The sequence below is a fragment of the Pyxicephalus adspersus genome, chromosome 4 (genome assembly GCF_032062135.1).
Source record: "Pyxicephalus adspersus chromosome 4, UCB_Pads_2.0, whole genome shotgun sequence".
Lineage (NCBI taxonomy): Eukaryota > Metazoa > Chordata > Amphibia > Anura > Pyxicephalidae > Pyxicephalus > Pyxicephalus adspersus.
In genome coordinates, this window is record NC_092861.1 from 76,859,157 (window position 1) to 76,882,371 (window position 23,215).

The following is a 23,215-nucleotide window of genomic DNA, read 5'->3' on the forward strand; positions in this document are numbered from 1 at the left end:
GTTGATTTGCTTTCTAATTTGCCTTTAAGAAACATTAAAATGCAGCAAATTGTCCAACTGAATAGTTGTAAAAGCTGCAAAGGACCAACTTAATAATAAACCTACACACTGCATATTGGCAATAATCAGCCATCAGGGACCTACCGGTTGTACAGCAGCCACAGATCTGCTTTGCATAACACATTTTAAATGTTTACTATTTACGGCTTTTGAGCTGTCAACTACAGCCCAACAAGAACTGTTTATTTAGGGAATTGGTTATAATATTAGTATTTATAAAATACTATCCTTGCCTTAGTTTCTAATAAATGGAATACTACTACTATGTGGCTGTGTTCACCCCTCCATCACAACATGATGCCTGACAGCACATCTTACACCTGACAAGGCTCCTGTAGTATCAGATAAGAGTTTTTTCCCTACAGTGTTTTCTCTACGCTATGACTCGCATTTAGATTTATCCAATCTCCGGTGTTAATACACCTTATGTCATATTGCCCTAGGATAGTTCACTCCTTTGAATAAAGGGAAGCACACTAAAGCATGCATACCTAAACTCAGAAATTTCACTTTACATAAAAGGGTAGACAACCCTTTTATGTAAAGTAAAAATTCAGTTTTTTTTTTGCAGGTGTAAACGCAATTAAAAAAAAAATGGTGCCTAGGCGGTCGAGAATGAATGGGAGCGCAAAGCTCCATTCATTCTCAAATTTTTTTTTTTTTAAATGCAACACCCTTCGAAAAAAAAAAAAAAAAAAAAAAAGGATGCAACACCGCCCAATAATTCTTGATCACCTAGGCGATCGAGAATGAATGGAAACGCAAAGCCACCCGGGATACCTAAGTCAAGGAGCCTTTTTCGTGAAAAGAGAAAAATTTGTTGATCTCACGCATGCACAGTGAGATCAGTAAGTTTCTTTCCAACCTACGCCACCGAAGATAACGTCGCCCGGCGTGCCGACTCGGAGACAGATGACGGGACGACGCAGGAGCCAATGGAAGATACCTCTGGATGGATCAGACTGCCCTGCGGGATTGAAGGTAAGTGGATTTTTTTTTTGTTTTAGACACTTTTCAGTTTAGTTCCTCTAACATCAACTTTTCCAATGTGTTTGAACATCTTGGAAACAGAAGTACAATAAAGCTGTGTTCCTTTAGTGTGTTAGGGTGTCACTGAAACATGCATTACATGCCTTACATTATTGTACTTGTACCTGAAACACATTGGTTTGAAAGTGAGAATTTGCCAGGACAGAAATATGTGAGGTAATGCCTTTGCCTTGGTGTTAAGGGTGCTACAGTGACAGGTTCAACTATTGTCTGTGAAAAGGGACTTTTATTTTTCATCTATTTTGTATTTTACTATAATGATTTGTTATCTATGTAATCAAGCACTGCATATTAATATCTATGCTTTTTGGGAGGCCTATTACTCTTTTTATATGTACCTTTTTTTTAATTTTTTTTATATAAAAAAAAATCTTTTTGAGTAGTGCAAAGGTACACAAGCTGTATTTATTGTTTACAAAAGTAAATGAAAGAATTCAATAAAGTAAACAAACAAATCCGGATTAAAGTCCATGTAAATGAACAACCTCATCATTTTCGTCATATAACCTCACAGTTCTTTATATCTGTTTGATAGATGTATACAATATGGCAGCAACTAAGTGTACCCTCTGCAGCATTATTCCTTGCAATATTATCAGTCCTGTTCAGTTTGCCTCTATGGGCTACAGAAGTCCCTTACCAATATAAAAAATGAAGGAGGGTTTTCTGTGGTAATACCACTTTAGTATGGGAAGTGAATTAGGAGTCATACTGGAAATAAACACTCAGAAATGCACCATTAAAATAAATAGTACCAAAGATAAAAACTTTGATACTCTATTAAAATGTATTGCCATTTAATTCCTTTTTGATGGATTTTGCATTTAGTTTAGTAGCATCAACAGGACCAAAGGAAGCAATGGATGCTGTTTTATGGCAAAAAATTTTTATTATATTTATTAATAAAAGGCTGCTTATTTTGGTTTATTCATATTAGTCACTGAGTTAGGTCAATAAATGTATGTTGTGTCTGCTTCAATTCATAGCAGATAGTATGGTCAAGCTTGGATGTCATTGCACAACTCGTAAAAAGCAAGGTCAACTTCCAAAGATACAATTAAGCATACAAGTGCATGTCTTTATCAAGCTATTCATTTTAATTCAAATGTGCAGCCCAACTGCAATCTGTAAGGATAATTAAGGAGAAGCAATGGCAGTTTTATAGACAGATACTTGATACAATTAATGAAGGTTAAAATATGCACATTGCAAAAAGTGCCATATGGCAAACTATCCTTTTGTGTATAAACTTGAAACCACTCCCTACGGTTAACAGGAATCTTTCTTTACAGAAACACAGTTGAAGAGCGTATTTTAACCTGTAACACATAAAACAGTTTTTTGTCTGCAAAACCAAAACTACAATTATAGAGGAAACTGCTGATATGAAAAGCAAGTATTGTTGGGAAGCAGAATGTGCAATAATGCCAAGACAAATAGCACCTTTATTATGTATGTGACAAGCAAGGAAGAAGGGATAAAGGAAACCATAACATCATGAAAGAAAATGAGGGGAAATGAAATCATATTAGTGATATTGCATTCGATCTAAATATCGAGTATGGTTTGGGTAATAGACTTTGAATGTCTCTAAATGTATATGAGAGACTTTATGGTCTTTTTTTTATTTTGTTGTATTACCTACTCTGAAGGTCTCTCTTAGTACTCTCTCATTTCCCTCCAAGGGGCAGAACTGCAGTCTTTGGTACAGGCCACTTTATCTACATTACATTTTCTGTAACTGCTTCACCTTCTGTCCATTTTTCCCAGGAAGCTCCCTCACTTACACTATGTGTAACACACTGACCAAACATTGTGTATCTAAAAAAATGTACTAGGAATTGGCAGTGATGAATAATATTATGTTGGATTATTCAAAGACCCAAATATACTCTGAATAATAACATATACATGAAGAGGTACACATTTAAAAATAGATACATACAAGCAAACTATTCTGAACCAAAGAGAAAGTAGTTACCATAAAAGAAACCCTGCCTTTGTCAGGAAGCACCAAGTTAGCATAGTTTGCAGCACTATGTTATAACACGACATGTTTAAATAAAGATTTTTTTGAATTGTAAACCTATTAGAAAGTATACTAAATAACTTTTTTTCCTTTTAAAATTACATACACTTTATTGATGTAACAGGATTTTTACATGCTGTAGAGTGCCATATTAAATATAAGACACAAGTGATTTGGAAACAAGAATTCTATAATTTCTTCTTTATGCAAAAGTTATGATATTGGAAGCATCTGGGGTATACCAACACAGTAATTAACATAGAATGATTTTCAGCTAAATTAGCCTCTGTGAGTTCTGATAACATTTATACTTGCCTTGTTGGTTGACTTTATTCCAATAAATGTCTGTCCAAGAGGAACAGGTCGGAATCGTCCATCAAAGAAAAAAAGGCCAATAAATGGATTGACATGAAGAAATGAAGCCACATCAAGGTAGTTTGGTAGAGTTGCAGACAGGCCCAATATTCTTATCATACTTTGTGTGGATTCCACCTTAAATAGTGGTAAAAAATACATGTTAAAAATAAAATTAAAATACATATCTGAGCAATGTAAGAATAATAATATATAGACATATTTTTTTTTCCATTAGGCATCTAGACACCTAAAGAAATAAAAAGTTAAAGCATCCCATATCCTGTTTTACAGTACAATAAAACAGCTTTCTCTGGATACAGAATGAAAAACAAATCCAGCACTATATTTAAGCACAGGAAAATGTTATTTCAATTCAGATTACCCATGAACAAGTACAAAATACATGATTTTACTTGATTTGAGTTTTCTTTTAAGAAATATCTATTTTATATTAAGGGTATTCTGATCGAGGAACTGGATCAAACAGACCCAAAATCACCACTGATTCGTGATATGTCAAAAGTTACTTGTTGCAACTTACCTGGCCAGTTTTGCAAATAGGAATGGAGTAAGAAATAGCAGGGTCCATATCTACATAGACCTTAGCAAGTAGTTACTACCTAAAGAGTGGGGAAGGGTAGGTAATTTTTGTGAAAATGAAGCAAATGTTCACCATTTGGATTCACCATTTTTTCCATTTTGCTAATTCTTACTGAAGTGTATGCTTCTGCAGTTATTTATTAGGTTCTTTCTTTTTTATATATATTTGTTTCATGGAAAAAAATTCCACTATGATTTGAAGTTCCATTACAATAGAAAGAAAAAGTTTCCAAAGGGGGCGATTATTTTTATATGTAATGTAATTATAAGATCTTTTAAATAAATCTATCATGAAAAGAAGTACCGTATTTTTTGCCATATAAGACGCACTTTTTCTTCCCCAAAACTGAGGGGGAAAAGTTAGTGCGTCCTATACGACAAATGTGTTAAAAAAAATAATTAAAATATTATACTCACCCGATACCCGATCCTGCGTGTGTCTCTGCAGCGTGTCTCTCTTCTCTCCTCTGCCAGCATCGTGTTTTCTCCTGTCTGTAAAGCAAAGCGAAAGAAGCCGGCACAGCGCCACCTGCTGTTTCCTGTCCTAACTGCCGTACAATAGTAAAAAGCACAGAGTGATCAGAAGGGGAATTTGAATCACAGAGTGATCAGAAGGGGAGTTTGAATGACAGAGTGATCAGAAAGGGAATTTGAAAGGTACAGAGTGATCAGAAAGGGAATTTGAATGGCACATGAGTGATCAGAAGGGGAATACCGGTATGAATGGCACATGAGTGATCAGAAGGGGAATAATCTTTCAGAATCTTTTTTTCTAGATTTTCCTCCTTTAAAATTGGGTGCGTCTTATATTCCGGAGCGTCTTATACGGCGAAAAATACGGTATATCTATATAACTCACAAAATGATATTGTATAGATATGGTAAGTAGAAACTGAATATTTCTGATATAATAATCACCAATTTCTGAAGAATTTTACAAATATAGTAAAATGGTATTAATACATGTTTATACATAGGACATGTTCCTCCAGGATAAAAACATGATTAGATCCATTGCACATATTTATGTAACAATCAAGCAAAGTTCAAACTGCATTAATAAGTCCAGTTTTTCAACATCTCAGGAAGCAGAGAAGCATAGGTGTACTGATGAAAATGTTGCCTATAAGGTATTTAACCATCTATATCAAACTACAGTCACCAATTTGATTAGTAGCAATCCTGTAAATTTTGGCTAAAATGTCAACAGTTTGAATCCTGGTGCTGGCTGTGGGGTAGTACAGAGATTGCTTGCTACTGACACCAGACCAATAAAGTGGATCAAATCCGCAGTATACACATGCTAAGTAAGGTTAGGAAATGCAGTAAGTTGCAGCTACCTTTTCCTTTTCTGGACATTGTCCTTTTTAGAGAAGAACATATTAATTTTATTCTTTCTGAAAAAAAGATACGTTTAAAAAAAATTGTGACCATCCACGGCACAGAGAGGAAGTTTCGCAATACCTGGTTGTACTGGATGCAATACCAAGACTCCCCAGACTACAGAGTTAATCTATCTCAGGAAATGAACAGAAAAGTCTTATGTACACAAAATCTTAGATGCCCCAAGTTAAGTCATTTAACCTTTGATTACGCTCATCCCCACTGTTTATACTTGCCATATGGAGTTCTCTTTTACTAGACTGGTATACACCTCCACACTCCTATCCTGCACTCACATTGTTTCCTAGACTGACCTATCGGTTTGCCCCCACCGCCCTTTGTTTTGTTCACATGTATGGCAACATTCGATTTTAGTACTGCTGTTCTCAGTTACTTCCATACTTTTTACAATTTAAAATGTTTGTTTGTACTTTGGTTACTAAAAAAATAAATAATATTATATATATATATTAAAAAAAGGTGTTTAGAATTTTGGATACTGATGGACTGTACATTAACATTCAAGCTAGACTGGAAAAAAAGGGAAAAATGCTGAGAAATTGTCTATGTAAAAAGTCCTAAATGAAAACATGGATTACAGTAAATAAGGATTATAGCAATGACTATAATGAGATCTATTTTTAGCCAAGGAAACACGGGTATACTTACCATGCATGTGGAACTTCTATGGGAGGGCCACAGTTAATAGCCAACAATCTATTGGCAATCTCCCCACAATTTATTTGTTGCTAAATATTAATCAAATTTCAGTGCTCTATATGTCTATCAAATACATCTTGGCATGGTAAGAGAAGAGCCAGGCAATTAAATGTAAAAACAACATTGTAGTAAAAATGAAACCTACAAGTATGATTTTTAAAACTAAAGTAATCATTCCTTTCACATCATCAAAACAAATTACAAACTATATATTTAGCAGTAATTAGAAAACTATACTTGAAAACTCAATTTTCCACAATTAAAAAATGAATACAAATGAAGTGCCATCTACTTTACTGCAAAAAATGTCAAGCACACAAGCAATTGTTGACTTCAACACAGGCAATTATTCAACAACTAGTGAAAGTGTTATCATTAGTTTAGTTAAGTACTAAAGGAACAGTTCTCAACAACAGCTAAAAAAAAACCCTTTTTTTTCTTGGACTTACATTTTAGTAGCCATCTTAATGAAATAACGTGAAGCAATTGAAAAAAAAAAACTATTTTCAATATCCCATATTTATTCAAAGGGCGTAAATAAGCATATTATTTTTTCCTAGGCTGCCATTGAATAAGATCATCTTCATATAAATACAAAAAGGACACATTTGGAAGCTGATAGTTTACATATGAGAATTATTAAAAGAAAGTGGGAGGTCAAAAATTATAAAATGATTCTGGAGATTGATTAGCATTTTTAATACATTCTTTTAATAGACCAATTGTAAAAACAAACAATCGATGTTGTGTTTATACTTAATCACATTACCGTAAGGACACAGTATGATAAATATTACACTTGCCATTTAAAAGAGTTAAAAAGAATAACCTGTATTTTCCATACTTTTCCTTTATTTAAAATGTTCCAGAAAATAAAATCTGCACTTTTTGTGCTTAAAAGATGAAATATTGGTTATTAATAATATTCTGTATTTATCTTTTTGCAGATAGCAGATGGCAAGTGTATATCTAGTACTTTAGGGTTTCAGAATTCTGGTTATTTGCTAAGCTGTGACCACCAGCCTAATAAGGGACCTTAAAGTAGAAGTAATTTTCCACCTTAAAAAATTAGTGATTGGGCAGGGAATTATAGCAAAAAGGGAAGTGATGTCCCTTCTGCAAAAGGTATGCTTACCTGCCTGATCACTCTGTGGAACTGTGAAAATTGCCAGGAAGCCTTGCAATAACAGCTTTAACTGTGCTTGTGCAGGAGTTATATCATCCCAGCCTGGCAAACGAGAATTACAACTAGGAAGAGAAAAAGGAAGAAAATGGAGGCATCCTGCGATGAAACAGGAACAGGCGAGTATACCAGGGTTTAGTTCCACAAACTTACAGCTGAATGTCTCAGAAGGAGGAAAACCCTCCTCTCCAAGTAAAGAAAGTGCTATATAGATCTGTCTACAGGGGAAGTCAACAAATGCAGACTTAGTGCAACCGCCCTGTATTAAATTGTTTTCGGTGTTACCACACAGAATCCTGTTGTTAAGGCATCTTCTTAGTAATAGTGCTAAGGCCATCATGGTTAAGGGTTAAGTATACTATCATACTTCCCTATTCTTCTTTACCTAAATTACACTATGCTTCCTTCCCCCATATAGTAGTTCCTGATGGATGTGCCAGCTGCAAATCTACTGCTACCCTATATCACTTATTACTAAAAGGAATACAACTTTTTTAATAATAGGCGGTAGCAGGCAGTTATCTTATCAACCCACTGCTTGAACGAACACCTTTGCCTTTTAAACTTGAGAACAAAAGGAAATTAAGTTGAAAGTGACTGAAGTAGGCTGCATTTACATAAGGTTTGAAGTGGCAACAGCACCACTTTACACTAGACTTACCTACATACTTCAGATGGCCTTTGAGTGGATTTCAGAGATGGCAGGGAACAGATTCCCTGAATCTGAATACAACTATAATAAATATGGCAAGAACCAACTTCAATCACCAACTTCCTTTAACCTCATACAGAAAAATGTGCTTTAATAGGTTTTCCTTATCTATATTATTACTTTTTAAGGTCACAGCATACCTTTGCTATTTGTGTTTGTAAAGTAAATTTTAACTATATTAAGCTACATCAAAACTTATAAAAGCCACTTTCTACATTAAGAACAATTATAGAACAAAAAATATTATTTTCGAAATGATAATGCAGTACGTTCAATGTTGGTTAAAAAAACACATATTTTTATGTTAAACTGAAAAAAATATTGAAGAGCAGATGAATTTTCTCCCTGTTTCTATCCTCATACAGACACCAACATCAAACATTCTCGTGTTATGCATACAGCTGACTGTACTGAAAGATGTCATGAAATGGACATTACAATTGAATAATGTTTTGACAGAGATAAAATAACTAGCAGGATTCATGCTGCTCTGCTGAAACAACAGTATACAGAGACAGATGATCAATCAGCAGTACTAAGTGCTCAATAACAATGCTGCTAATCCTTGGGCCTACTAAATTTCAGCACATGTATTAAGAATGAAACCTGCAAAGAAAAAAAGCTGCCTATGGCAAGATTCAAAATTGCCCAACATGTTAACATTTATTTTCAATTATGTATTTTTTATTTTTATATTTTATATATATATATATTTTTTAGTAGGTGGCCAGATCTTTTTTGCTTTCATGCAGCTTAAAAATATATATAACTACTTCTTAAGCTATTCTATTCCACATTGTCACAGACCTTACTGTGAAGAATTCCTTTCATATGCAGAAATTGAACCTCTTTTTCTCCAGATGCAATATGTGTCCCCTCCCCTGACCTTTGCAATAACTTTAAAGCTAAACATTTTTCAAAAGGTTCTCCATTAGACTATTTTTATACATGGTGATCAAATTCCACCTTTAAATTATTCTTCCTCCAAGCCTCCTATCAGTTTAATTGCTCTTTTATGCACACTCTACAGTTCCCCAGTATCCTTTTTTTGTGAAATGGTGCTCAAAACTAGACTGCATATTCCAGATCAGTTCTGACTAATGCTTTGTACGGAGACAGGATTACATTTCAATAACTGGAATCCATACGTCTTTTAATAAAATATATTATAATGCTTGCATTTAAAGCTATTATTTAGTCTTTGAACTAACAAAATACCCAGGTACATCTCCATTTGTATGCCCCTGGAATGTATGAAGCATGCCTATTATTAACCTCAGTTACATAACTTTATAGTTTTCAACATTAAACATAATTTGGCTAAAAAGTGCATTTAGGTCTACTTGTAAATTAGAGACATCTTTTAAGGACTTTATTCCAATACATAATTTGGTATCATCAAAAACACAGATATGTGCTCAAAGGCTAGAAGATTGTCCTAAATGTGCTTTACCGTTCACAACTCTAGAACATTTGTTATGGGACTGTCTGATGATAGGTAACTTTTGGAAATAGGTTTTCTGATTGATTGATTGAGTTACCGGAAATACTCACCAATTGCTACCCCATTTGGCGTTTTTTCATGGAGTGACTTCCCAAGGTACTACTCCCTGTTTTTCTAAATTTGAACATCTCTTACTAGCGGCCACAAAATCTATATTGAAACACTGGTTGGAGACCCGTTCTCCCACAATGGCGCAATTTATTAATTATTTACAAACTTTAATGCTGATTGATAAAACTGAAGCCACCAAACATTTGGATACACATACACAAAAATGTTTTGCTACATGAATGCCCTATCTGCCACATACATTATCCCCATCCCAGTTGCATGATGTCATAGAAATCTTTCGTCATACGGTTTGGTATGACCGAAAGGCTATAGGAGCTTTGAGCGAAATCAATTTTCAGTCTCATGCTTTATTTCAAATGACAGTTCTCTATATCCCTTATAAGTACACTATTTAAAGAGAGAGAAGTATAAGTGAAGTGTGTAGGTATAATTGTATTTTACAATTTAAACTATATGCTTGTTCATGCAAAAATTAAAAAATACGGGCAATTATTTGTAATCATGCACAACTCACCTATTTTTGTTTATTTTGAGTTTTTTTGCAATATGAGTATCATCTTCTGTTCATAGTGGATTGTATGTTACCAGCATATTTTTTTCCATAATGTGTATGAATACTGTTCTGTTTAATCTTACTGTATGTTTGTATTTTGTTATCTTGCCTTCAAATAAAATATTTTAAAATAAAAACAAAAATAAAAAAAACAGATATGGAACTTTTAATTCCAAACTCAATATCATTTAATAATAGGTTAAAAAGTACTACTAAACCCTGGGGTACACCACTAACCATCCTAGACCATTCAGAATGAAACCATTTTTTCTATACATTTAGGTTTTTTAAGCTTATAGACCTAAACTTGCACATTAATCTTTTCTGGGGTACTATGTCAAATACTTTTGCAAAAGTCCAAGTACATGAGATCCACTGCAATTCCACTGTCTAAGTGTTTACTCCCTTCTTCATGAAAATATAGATTTGTTTGACAACTTTGAACTTTATTGAATCCATGCATTTACTAACAAGTATTTATTAGTAATGCATGTATGTAAAAAAAAAAAAAAAAAAAAAAAAACCAAACTCTTTAGTATGGTACCAGCTAGATAAGTTAAACGTACAGGTCTGAGGTACTTAATAAAGGCTTTGAATCCTTTTAAAGACAGGGACCACATTGTCCTAAGGCTACATAAAAAATCTCTGTATATTTTAATGGGAAATAACAAGGCTAATTTTTTTAGTCATGTGGTTGTAAGTCATCTGGACCAGATGCTTTATTCACATTTGCTTTGTCTAACTGTTGTTGGGCAATATTAGCATTGAGATATTGTGGTTTTATTTCCTAACAGACTTGAGAACCACATTTTCCTTAGAGTTTTGATAAATCTGCCTTTTCTTTCTTCCAAGTCATCAATTCTGTGATATGTAAAAATAATTTGTTTGTCTTTACCTGATGTTCTACTTTTTGCAATCTTGATTTTCTTTTCCTTGGTTCTTTTTTTTTGCAAATATTAAACAATGAAAGTGATCCTTTAATTTTATAACTATATAAATATAGATAATTTCTCTCCTAGGACATGGCATGCAGCCGTCACTGCTAACATTCAAAACAGTAGAAAATGAAGATGTCAACAAAATTAAGGTGAATTAATATATCCACTGATTGTTATTTTTAAATTATTAATAGAAAATGAAAAAAGAAAATGTATTTTAAATAAATGTTTTTTTGCAGGTTAAACTATTTTATACTTTTCAGTTGTTATGGTGGGTCACTTGCTCTTAAATGTTTTCTTTTTTTTATGCATTGTTGTTGGGCACCAGTAGATAGGTCGCTGTGTCCTCAAGTAAAGTGTGTAGAAAACTTACACCTGTGATATCAGGCTTTCAATATTCACTTCACTTGGGGACACAGAGCCACCTACTGATGTATTACAAACATAAACCAGAATTCTTTTTTTCAAATGACAATATGAGGGACAAAAAACATTGGCTTACACTTGATTATATATGTTAGTTGTAAAAAAAATATATATCTTGGTCATTGGTTACAATGCTTCAGGGTGGTACAGAAGACCAAAGACTGATGCATTCTTGCAGGATTTCCAGCTCTCCCGGAATGCAGCAGTTAAGCACAGTAACATGATCTATGCCTCAAAGACATGCTGAAAGCCTGGTGTGAATTTTTTTTCCTTATTATTTTGTGAATTTCTTATTTCTAAAGTTTTTTTACAGCTAACTTTATTTGAGCAGCAGGGGTCTGACAGGAAATGGACTTTTTATTTTCTTGTGGTAAGTGAAACTAGTTATTAATTCCATCATATGGGATTAGGTTTTGAAACAGGAGCAGGGAATTCCACTTTACAACCATAACAGGTACCAATGATACAGTACTACCACAAAATTGGAAATACACAAGAAAAGTAAACTTGCATATTACAAAGGAACACACAGCATAGGGTTTTAAAACTATATTACCTTGTCAAAAACAAAGATGTTTTAAAATGTGTAAAGTGATTTTGTAACACTAGCAGCTTGAATGTATACATGAAAGAAAAATAATTCAAGGTTCCTCTTGTTAATATGCAAAATTATGCCGTCTGAGCCAATTTGACGCTTTAGGGTTTTTTTTTTTGGTTTTTTTGGACTTTTTTTAAGCAGACTAACATTTTACTAACTGCAGTATATGTCTTACATATGGAGTATATGCATCTTTCAATGGTTTTTGAGTTTATTGCCAATTGGTAAATGCAGCTAGCTTTCACGGAAAAAAATAAATTCATGTGCATTTTTTGGTCTGCTGCAGTCCATGTGAAGCTTATTCGGAACGTAATGTATGCCTGCATGTACATATCGAAAGGGGCTGGATAAGTCTGAATGGGTTCTGGAAGTTTATTATAAAACTAGTAAACAATATGGAGATATTTAATGCAAACTAGATCACACATATTTAAGTGAGGATTGTGGGCCAAGGATGTCAATGAATGTAAAAATACTCCATAGTACTGGTTTATCTATTGGGGACTTGAGATTCACAGGGCCTACATCTTAATTTCACTTGCTGCTTACTCTATTTAGTGTCTGAGATATAATTATTTTTTTTTTTTTAAATTCTTTCGGTCTGACCTTGGGGTGAGATTGCTGGGACCACCACTTCACTAGGCAACTATCTTTAATGTTTTCAACGTGTGAAAATTCTTTCTCATATTCTTTCTTGATGCTCAGCAATAATTGCTTCTGTAAAATGATTGATGAAGTCTTTCCTCTTGGCATTGTGTTGCTACACCTGAATGCTCCAGACCAGCAAACTGCCAAAACTTTGATATAAGTGGTCACACTTGCTGATGATCAGAACCTTCATGTAAGTGGACTTAGATTTTCACACATTGGGAAAGATTTATTAAAGCTCTCTAACACTGCAGAAGATATGCTTTCATGGGATAACCTGGGTGATCTAGCAAATCTTGAATGGATTTCTTAAAAATCATTTGCTATTACAATTGCAAATGTTTCAATCCAGAACCAGATCCATTCCAGGTATGCTTGATCACCCAGGTTCTCTCATGAAGACAAATGGATGGATTCATAGATCAACACATTACTGTAACAAGCACTCTATTTAAAGAATCTTTATTGATTAAGTGCTTGCTTTTGGTGACATATGCAAATCAGTAGTTTCAGGGATATGAAGGTCTGTTGGTAATTTATTATATAATGCCTTAACATATAGGGAGAGCAGCACATGAACATATAGAGATTTTACAAGTCAAAAAAACCTTCATAACTAACAAAGTCACCAACAACCAGTGGTGTTCTTCATAACACAAGGCAACCAAAGAAATCAGAAAACATTGCAAGTGATGCCTAAATCTGGAATATGGTCTAAATGGGTAGGGATACATATCTGCTTAGCTACTGAGTGGGTATATTATCAGATTCAGTCACAAAGGGCTCTATTTTTAAAAACAGGGAATCTGACATTTCCTCAAACATTCCCTTGTGGGAATCTTCCAGGTCCATGTGTTTTAATGGCAGTAATTGATTCTTACCTGGAAATGTATGAGGGAATGTCAGATTCCCTGTTTTATAAATAGAGCCCATAGTGTTTAATGTATATGGCTATTGTGAAAACACTTCCATTGTACTGTTTCTGTTTTTGTGTCAGGTTTGGAATACGTATGTTTGTCTAAGCCAGATATGTTGAGTGGCCTAAGTTTTAAATGAGTACCTTCTTTTTTTTTTGCACTTAAGAAAGCCTTGACCAAGGGTTGTTGAAGAACATGACAATTTAACATTCCTAAAAGTCGTCATTTTGACAACGGACATAACAAAGTCATGGCAGCCTTGAAAAGCAACAGGGGTCGGAATTATTTGCTATTTCTACAGCCTTCACTGTTTTTAATATTTAGTTAGGTAAACTGTAAATGCAAGGGGCACATTTCCAAGTGTGTACAAAATTATAAGTGTTTGCAGGTTTGAATATAGCAGGGAGGGCATATAGTAGAAGTGCAAACAGTATTCCACAATGCCAAATCAATAAAAAAAAATGTATATATATATATAAAATTGGAAATACCCAAAAGAAAAAAAAACATTTTCTTGATTTTACTTTTGTGCAGTAAGCAACTCTGTTCTGTACCACTATATATCTCTATCGAGTGCTCTGCCATAGGAAATAATACTCTATGGTCCTTCCCTGCATTTTTCTAGTGTGTATTGTGAAAAGCATAAATTGCAACAACACTATCACCACAGTGTCTTGGGGGACACTGGCAGACCGTGCCTGTCTGGCTTCCATCTTTAATTTATTGGTACTGACACCCTAAAAAATAATCCTTTGTTTTTAGATGTGTCATGTAAAAGCATACTCAATTTGGAAGATGTTGGGCTACTAAAAATGCTGTCATGGCATGTAAAACCCAAACCAATCTATGATGACTCTTCAGCAGAGACATTCACTGTGAATATGCATGACCTCTGTCAGCAATAAAAAAAAAAAAAAACTGCTACATTAGGAACCCTAGTTTTAAAGCAGAGACCAAAGAAGAAGGCAGATTTCTTTAAAGTAAAAATTGTATTGTAAGGGACGTTACTTTTTTATTAAAAGGGCATGCTGAAAACCAAAGCAGAAAAGCAAGAGAGAAATTTGCTTCTGCTGAGTGTTTATCAGGGAGTAATATAGTAAAGGAAAATAGTAATCACATTTTATGTTTTTTTTCCTTTCTTGGAGGAGGTGGCAGTATTGCATATGCTGCATATTGGAATGTCTGACTCAATATCTAGCGCACAAAAATGATAGATTCAAATTAGGAACAGATACAACTGTGGCTCTAAGAACAAGAGAGATTGCTGATTATCTGAAGTATCTGAAAGGGAATTTGAAATAAGGAGATAAGTATCATTTCTTCAACAAAATGTTTTTGACTCCTAAAAATGATTGCCTTGTCCATTTCCAATTAGAATCCTGACCTCTGCCACCTACACCAGCAAGCAAAAAGAAAAGAAAAGTTGCAGATAACCCCAAGATAACCCCATTTTTAGACATGATGCATTTTTTATCTGTCGTGTCATATCAGACTGAATAGCCCAAAGCAAAGCATCTGAAAAAATAGTTCAAGCATCCTAGGGCTGTCCTAAGCTAACAAACGTTCTCATTATTTACATGTAGTAAACTATTCAAATGCTCACTTCTCAATGCTTGAGAGTCCTGTTGCAAAGTATATTTAGCATGAATGATAATAAGCATACAAAAGATGCTCAGATAGTTTTTCTAGACCAATCCCTGATACCAGGGAGTAGTAGAAAAAATGTTGGGAGTGTATTTCAACAAATCTGAACCTCTTTGTCCCAAAACTATAATAATTGAAAACAACTAAACAAAAGGGGCTACATCAACACATTGTGAAAACTGTCTCATTTTGCAAATATTGTGTCTCTCTAGACATTAAACTGGTAATGTCACAGCAGAACAGACTATATTGACACTGTATTTGTGACAATACAGTGACAATTTTCTTTTGTGGGCATATTTCTGCTTGCATTACTTTAGTACTGTTTCTCTGTGGACTTGTTTCCAATTGCATCCCTTTGTCAATACATTTCTGCATGTGTCAGTATAGTAATGATTGTATCAATCTAGGAATGTTTCTCTAATTGGATCATGCTGAACTGATTATATCTTTTAACATGTTTTTAGTTGGGTCAGTTTGTTACTAATTACTACTGTGAAAACAAGGGCTTTTAATGTATCAATATGATGTTGAAGTTATTTCTTATGTGTTCACTTTTGCTTTGTAAGGAAAGGTAGCTAGTCTAGTGGAGAAAAAAAAAATCCAGCTCCAACCACAATTAGTGTTACTTATCTACAACCACTAATTATGTAAGGTAGCCTCACATCCCACATACGGTTTTAGTTATTTATTTGTTCCTATAGTTTAACACCCTCATTTTTTCAAATTTTTTTTTTTTTGCTCCATTTTATTCTGTTAGCTGACGATATGTATTTTAAACTAAAGAAAAGAAAGCACTTTTATTCCTGTGAGGTCTTTAAATACCAAATATTGCCAGTGTAAGCCAGCCCTGTGCCCCTAAGGAAAAGTTTAAAATATTATCTAGAAAATGAACAATGATAAAAAAGGATTATCACATTCAGAATATGCTGGAGACTTAAATGTTTCATATGCACAATGTATTAGAACATTTCAAGATGTGCTCTTGAAATTTCAAAAGGGAGAAATTGAAGGATATCTAAAACATTAGACCGCCAAGACACTATTATTGCTATTGAAAAGTAGCTATAGTGCTAATGCATATTAGAGATAAAAAAAATCCTAGTGTTTAAGGTTAAAAAAAGCATCTTAAAATGCTCAAGTTTAAACAATTTTCCAGTCAAAGACTTTTAAAAAAAATAGTATTCTAACTTATATGGCTAAAATGTAAAACTAAGTCTGCAGAACAACTGTAGTCATTACAGCAACTCAATCAGGTCCTTCTATTTTTCCACAATGTGTCAAAAATAATGTCTAACAGTATCGAATGACACATTAGCAAGGCAGAACACAAGTAAATAGCTATGCCTTCTCTAAAGCCCTTTTATTGTATATTGATGAAAGAAAATACTTCTTGATTCATGATTTGTACAAGACCTTTCACACTTTGCAAGCTCTTGTTGCAGCAAACATTCAAGCATACCAAGTTAAAAATTTCTGAAATATTCTTAGTGCTTAGCAATCGGTTAGCGGACCTGAAATATTCACCCTGAATAGAAAAAATGATGTTGTTTTATTAATGACACCTCCACAGGAGAAGGGGGGGGGGGTTGTTGGAGTAGTAATAGCCCATTCAGTGTGCCTAAAATAAAATAAAGGCATGGGGATGCTGACCAAGCACAAAGAAGAAATATTGAATCAAGATCACTGAAAACATACCTGTCGCAGTGTACGTGCAACTAAACTTTCTAAAACAGGACCTCTATCTTCATGGAGCAAATGCACCTCATCCAGTATCAAAAGACGCACAAGCTGAGAGAGGGCCACATCGCCAACACTTTTCCTAGTAACAACATCCCACTTCTCTGGTGTAGTGACAAGCATCTGTGTGGAGAAAGAAAATGCATTACTGGTGATGAAAAATATTGCCATTTACTAACATTTTAGGTTTTTGCTTACTTTCAACAAAAAAAGTTGTCCTATAGTGTTAGTGAAGAGTTAAGTGTAGTACTGGAGGTCACAATACATACATAGAACAGGAGAGAATGAAGCACCAATGAAAAAAAATGGATGTAATGTGTACAGGCAAATTATGCTTTAGATACTTTTTGTGTGGATCTATATCAAACCTGGTTCTTTTTTTTTCTAATTATTTATTTAGTAGAAAAAATGACCAGACCCATGAGGCAGTTAACACACACTACTAAACAAGATGGGAAATTTACTTTGATTGCTTATATTTTTGGAATCGTACAAGTAATTATGAAAAGGCCACAAAGGAGTCCTGGCAATGTTTAACAAAAAACATAGAGCCACTAATACTGAAATAATTACAAAGGAAATGTCAACATGTGTTGCTAAAATAATATACCAAAGATCACTGATCACCATGTTTAATTTCACACAAAGAACATTATGCAGTAATGAAACACCAGGCAACATAAGACAAATAAAAATATTTTAAATATTACCCATTAAAAGGTTGATTGATAACTGAATAATGCTAGCTAATGAATCAATTAAAAAAACATGCTGGTAATGCACAATCACATCTAGGATCAGGAATAGATAACATAGTAAGTTTGAAAAGTGTAAGAGCAACCTTTTACATGAAAAACATGATCTATTCTACAGTAGGTTGCTAAAGTACAAGAACAAACCAACACTTTCCGAAGTGAAACTGATCACATGGATCACATAGTAAGTTTATACATGTAAAAATACGGTCACCTTATTCAAGGCCCAGATGGTTACATAAGTAAGCTTATAAAGAATAAGAAAGTATTAACTCTCTCCATGAACAAGCATGAACAAGACAGTTTTTCAGCTAATTTTATCAAAGATATTCATATTTTAAAACCACACAATCTGGAAAACATGAAAACTTAGCATCCAAATGTTAGTTTTGGAAAACACTGGAGAGAAAGAAATTGTTACCTAGGTTTTAAATACTGCACACACCTAAATGCAGTTAATGGGCATTTTGGTTTACATACTGTCTGCAAGGATATCAAAGTTAATTTCCAGTTGGAAAATCATGTGTTTCACACAGAACGGCAGATCAGGTATAAAATTACCTATATGGCTAGTTAAATTGTGTGCAAATGTATTTATTTATTTATTTATTTTTAGTTTTAGAGTAGAGAAAAATAAAATCATTAGATTATATTTAGTGGTGTTTGTGCTTGAGATAATTCCCTGCTCCATTAAAGAAAAAGGAGCTTTACTTTTGAGTAAACTAAAAAAAAAAAAAAAAAAAAAAAACATCTTAGTTTGCAGATCTGTCGATCCATCCAGAGATTCCCTGGATCAAGTCCCATGTCATCCTGGAATTTTGGCGCCGCCATCTCCTTTCCCCTTCTTCTGCCTTTTGCCTACATCACCCAATCTCTCACTGCGCAGATGCCTGCAGTGGATAGTGGAGGAAAAGGGAAGCTCAAAATAATTTTGTTGGTCAGCAAATGAGAGTAAGGCTGCATAATATTTGTAGTTGGAAAGGATCTTTTCACAATCCTTTCCAACGACAAAAGACTGAACTATGCATGAACGAGCGCTGTACATACAGCACTGTTCTGCTCTACGGAGAGGGGAGGAGGGAGAAAGATGAATTGACTCCAAGCTGCCCTCTCTCCCCTTCACTTCCGTTATGACCGTTCATTGTTCGTTGATCCGCCAGGATGGATCCATAAACCATGAGCACTGTATACAAGCCAGATTATCGTCTAATATCAGCCCTGAGGCGATTATCTGACCTGTGTACGTAGCCTTACTCATAGCGACTGTTCCTAGCTAAGTAAGGAATTACCATTTTTCCAAGCTATCCCCTTAAAAGATTCTCTTAATTTCAAATTCCTGAAACACTGTTGTTTAGCATATTCCTGGTAGATTGATCAGAAATACTCCTTTGTAAGAGTATGGGCAATTTGGGCAAAATATGTATTCTAAAGTGAACCTCTATCAGAATTACTAGACGACATCACCTTATTAATAGTAGACAAAGTTTTAATTTTGCAAGGCATACAAAAGTGTGGTGGTCTTTTAATGTATTTTGTATGCTAATGACCTACATCAAAAATGTGAATACTTTAGCAAGGTAATTTATTAACCAAACCTTGTCTATATGCTACAGATGAAACTGTTATAATTTAGAAATTAACCATGTCAGCTACTTAGATTAGCAGCTGTACTTCGACACAACACTAATTAACAAACTGTAATGGAATATATTTAGCGATGCATATTACAATTTTCAAGGTGTGAAGACAACTAATCCAAGCTATTTAAGCAATTTGTTGAAGCTATGCTGTATTACTGAATAATCTACCAGAAATATGCTAAACAACAGTGTTCCAAGAATTTGAAATAAAAGACATCTTTAAGGGGATAGCTAGGAAAAATAGTAAATCCCTACATAGCTAGGAACAGTCAGTATGATAACAGGGAGGGGATTTCCCACATTTCTGCTAAAAATCTTGTAATCTAACAAACTCAAAAACTAGCAATATATATATGAGCTGATAGCCTAATCACATCTAATGATCAGATGAAGCATGAGCAGGCATTAGTTCTGGTGAAAACTAACAAGACATACTAATAATGGACCAACAAAAAAGGTCTCATCACTTTTCTTTCCACCTAAATTAGCCAACACTGGTAAAGGTCCTAAGAAATATAGGTATGCATGTAAATAAAAGATAGGTCAAAAGGTGCTCTTCAATTAGATTGTACCTGCAACCTAAAATGTGCACTCACAATTACCCGTTAACATGGTTAAATAAAATACTAAAACTTTTAGTTATCTATAGACTTTGTGTTTTACAATTTTTCTGTTTTTACTTTTTTAACTCAACATATTTTATGCCAGTGAGAGAAATAAGAGATCCAGTGGGCATTATAGTAAACAATATCTTGTTTAAATGTATATATATATATATATATATTTTAATACACATAACAATAATTAGTTAACAATTAGCCAGTTATGACTAAGTGTTTGCAATTCTGAACATTTATTCCACATCTTTTGTAATTCTATAAACTGCATGCATATGCATTCATGCATATCCCCCTACTTTGTTTGTTGCCTGTTTGTCTGAGGATCATTCTTTCAGCCCTACAGAAATTAAAGTAGTATCAAACACATGGAACTTAAACTTTTATTATATACAGGGCTCCATTATGAGACTGTTAGGTATACTCTGGCATTGCCATTCTGGCTTCAGAATATCAAAAACTTTGACAGAAAAGTCAGTATAAAACTGCTCTTAGATGCCGATAGTTGAAAATGCAGCATATATGCACAAAGAACATGACAGATGCAGTGGATTCATGAATATGATACAGGTAACAGATGTAGAACAGTGAGGTGGAATACGCACATACTAATATGGCTCTCATGTATATCTGTTATATGTGTATGGGCTGTAGGACTTCAAATTCGAGAATGAAAAGTTTATTTTTGTTTCCAAAAAAGTGGTTCAATTTCCTTAGAGGATAAACAATCAGAATCTCGAGGTCTAGGTCAAAAATAGAAAAAGCCTTAAAGAACACTTTATATATACCAGTAGTGAAAAAGTAGTGCTTTAGTTCTTTTAATACAGTTAAAAAAAGCAATGCCTTGGATAATATGGTGATAATAGGGTGTCATAATATGGGGTAATATGTTTTAAATATTTGAAAACCCAAGCCAGAACTGCACATGCAGGCAGCCCTTCTTTTGTGACCCAACTCTTCAGGAACTGCCCAAAAACCGGATGGTTTCTGAAAAGTGTCGGGTGGTCTGCCAAGCTAAAAGCTGCTGGGGAGAACACTGACCATGCATGGTTATTTTAACACTAGCACAAAATGGTGCTATCCTACTAAAACAAATGAAGCTTGGGATGTACCGCAATCTCTAAGGCAACACACCCTATCTAATGTTACTTCATATGCAAACTCATAACCTGAAAAATATATATTGGACACTAGGTCTACTTTAAGGTAGACATTTCAATTAAAAATGTATATGTATGACTACATAAAAATGGGTTAACAGTACATATTTTTGCTGTCAGATTAAATTTCTCTGAGCTCGTCTAACCTTTTTTTTCCACATCTAAACTCAGTTAGAATTATTATTAGCTTTTGCTACAGGTTTATCTTTCCCATAGGGAGTGGCGTAGACGAGAAACATTAACATTTTAAATCTTGCCGAAGGTTACATTTAGAAGCATTACGCTGCTTACCACAAAACAAATAAATATGTATTTTACTTCTTAGAATTACAAACATTAGCATCTAAAATGTGCATATTTGAATAAAAACCGAATGGGTCACAATCATTTTAAAGATTAAGTTATACATTTATTTTCAGATTTTATACATTTATTTAACAGATATTTAAACAAACACATTCTCATATTTTCCACCCAGAGAAAACATCTAATTATTTCATATAAAAATTCCATCAAGCATAGGCACGAGAAAAAAAAAGTACATCCATTTTTCAATTCTAAGGTTTTACATATTGGTACCTACTTAAAATTAGGTAAATGCATCCAAAGATGAACAACAACAAACAACAAATTATACTGTCAATATTTATTAAACAAAGATTCAATCAAACACAGAAGCTGTGTGTGAAAAGTTAAGTACACCCAAACCACTTCCAAAGGCAAGAAGGTAAGTAACAGTTGGGAGCTGCAAACCAAATGCACCTGCTTAAAGCGCAACCATCACCACAAAACAATTAACATTATATAAAAGGGTGGCTATTTCTTTTTATTAATGTAAAAATGTGATTTTTTTTATATGTTCTTTTATTTCACAGTTTTTTGGGAGGATCCCTCCCACTTATTTTTAACTGCTGCAGTGGTAAAGTGTGAAGTAGAAAACCCGCTGCCTTCTGGCTTACATAAGTCACATATCCCAGTAGGCTGTGGGGTGCTACTTCTGCACATGGCTGAAATCCAGATTGCTTCATAACATGCGTTCGTAGAATGTAAGAAAATAAGTGCATGCATGCACAGTGACATTGGAACTTTTGTCTTTTCAGGAAGACATGTCACTCAACCTGCATGGTACAAGATCTGGTGATGTGAAAAGAACCTGAAAGAGAGAAGAAAGAAGATGGCCACAAGTGCTGTTGTCCATTCCAGAAAGAAGATAGAACATGGGATGGGACTCCCTAGGCTCAGTTTGCGTGGGATCGAGGGCTTTTAGCCTGTAAAGGTAACTATCAGCAAGTTGACCACCAAAAGGTAGTCCCTGGAATGGAAGCCCCAATTAGAGTGATAGTTGTAAAGTTCCTGGCTGTGCAATTAGAAAAAAGAGTGGTATGTATGGCGGGTTTGGACAGGTCTCCAGGAGAAAGCCTGTGGATCAGAGGTTAGCACTGTGGCCTTGTCAGCACTATGTCCCAGATTCAAATCTCAGGACACCATCTGAAAGAAGTTTGCAGGTTCTCCCCGTGTTTGCGTGGGTTTCCTACAGGTACTCCGGTTTCCTCCCACATTCTACTAACATGCAGTTAGGTGAATTGTCTTTGCCCCAAAATTTACCTTAGACTGTAATTATGACCATGGTAGAGGCATTACATTGTGAGCCCCGTTAAGGGACAGCTAGTGACATGACTATGAACATATGTAACATGTCGGCACTATATAAATAAATACTGTAAAATAATAATAAAGGTCTTTCTTCTCTAAAAACAAAATAGCATTATGGCTTATGTTTATAAAGTTGCATCTGAGCAAACCACAAGACATCTGGAACATTGTCTTTTAGATAGACAAGAACAAACTGAAGATGTTTGGCCATAACGCACAGCAGAATGTTTGGTGAAAACCAAACACAGCATACTAG

The 23,215-nt window shown here is 34.3% G+C and overlaps 1 protein-coding gene across 1 annotated transcript in view; it reads right to left on the bottom strand.

Moving 5' to 3' along the window:
* Nucleotides 1–23,215, bottom strand: part of ASCC3 (activating signal cointegrator 1 complex subunit 3) — a 322,696-nt gene that overhangs the window by 201,382 nt on the left and 98,099 nt on the right. The window contains exons 11-12 of the mRNA XM_072410198.1: nt 17,093–17,257; nt 3,455–3,631 (exon numbers count right to left, since the gene is read on the bottom strand). Of these exons, the coding sequence (XP_072266299.1) occupies nt 3,455–3,631; nt 17,093–17,257 (342 nt within the window). The remainder of the gene's footprint in view (nt 1–3,454; nt 3,632–17,092; nt 17,258–23,215) is intronic.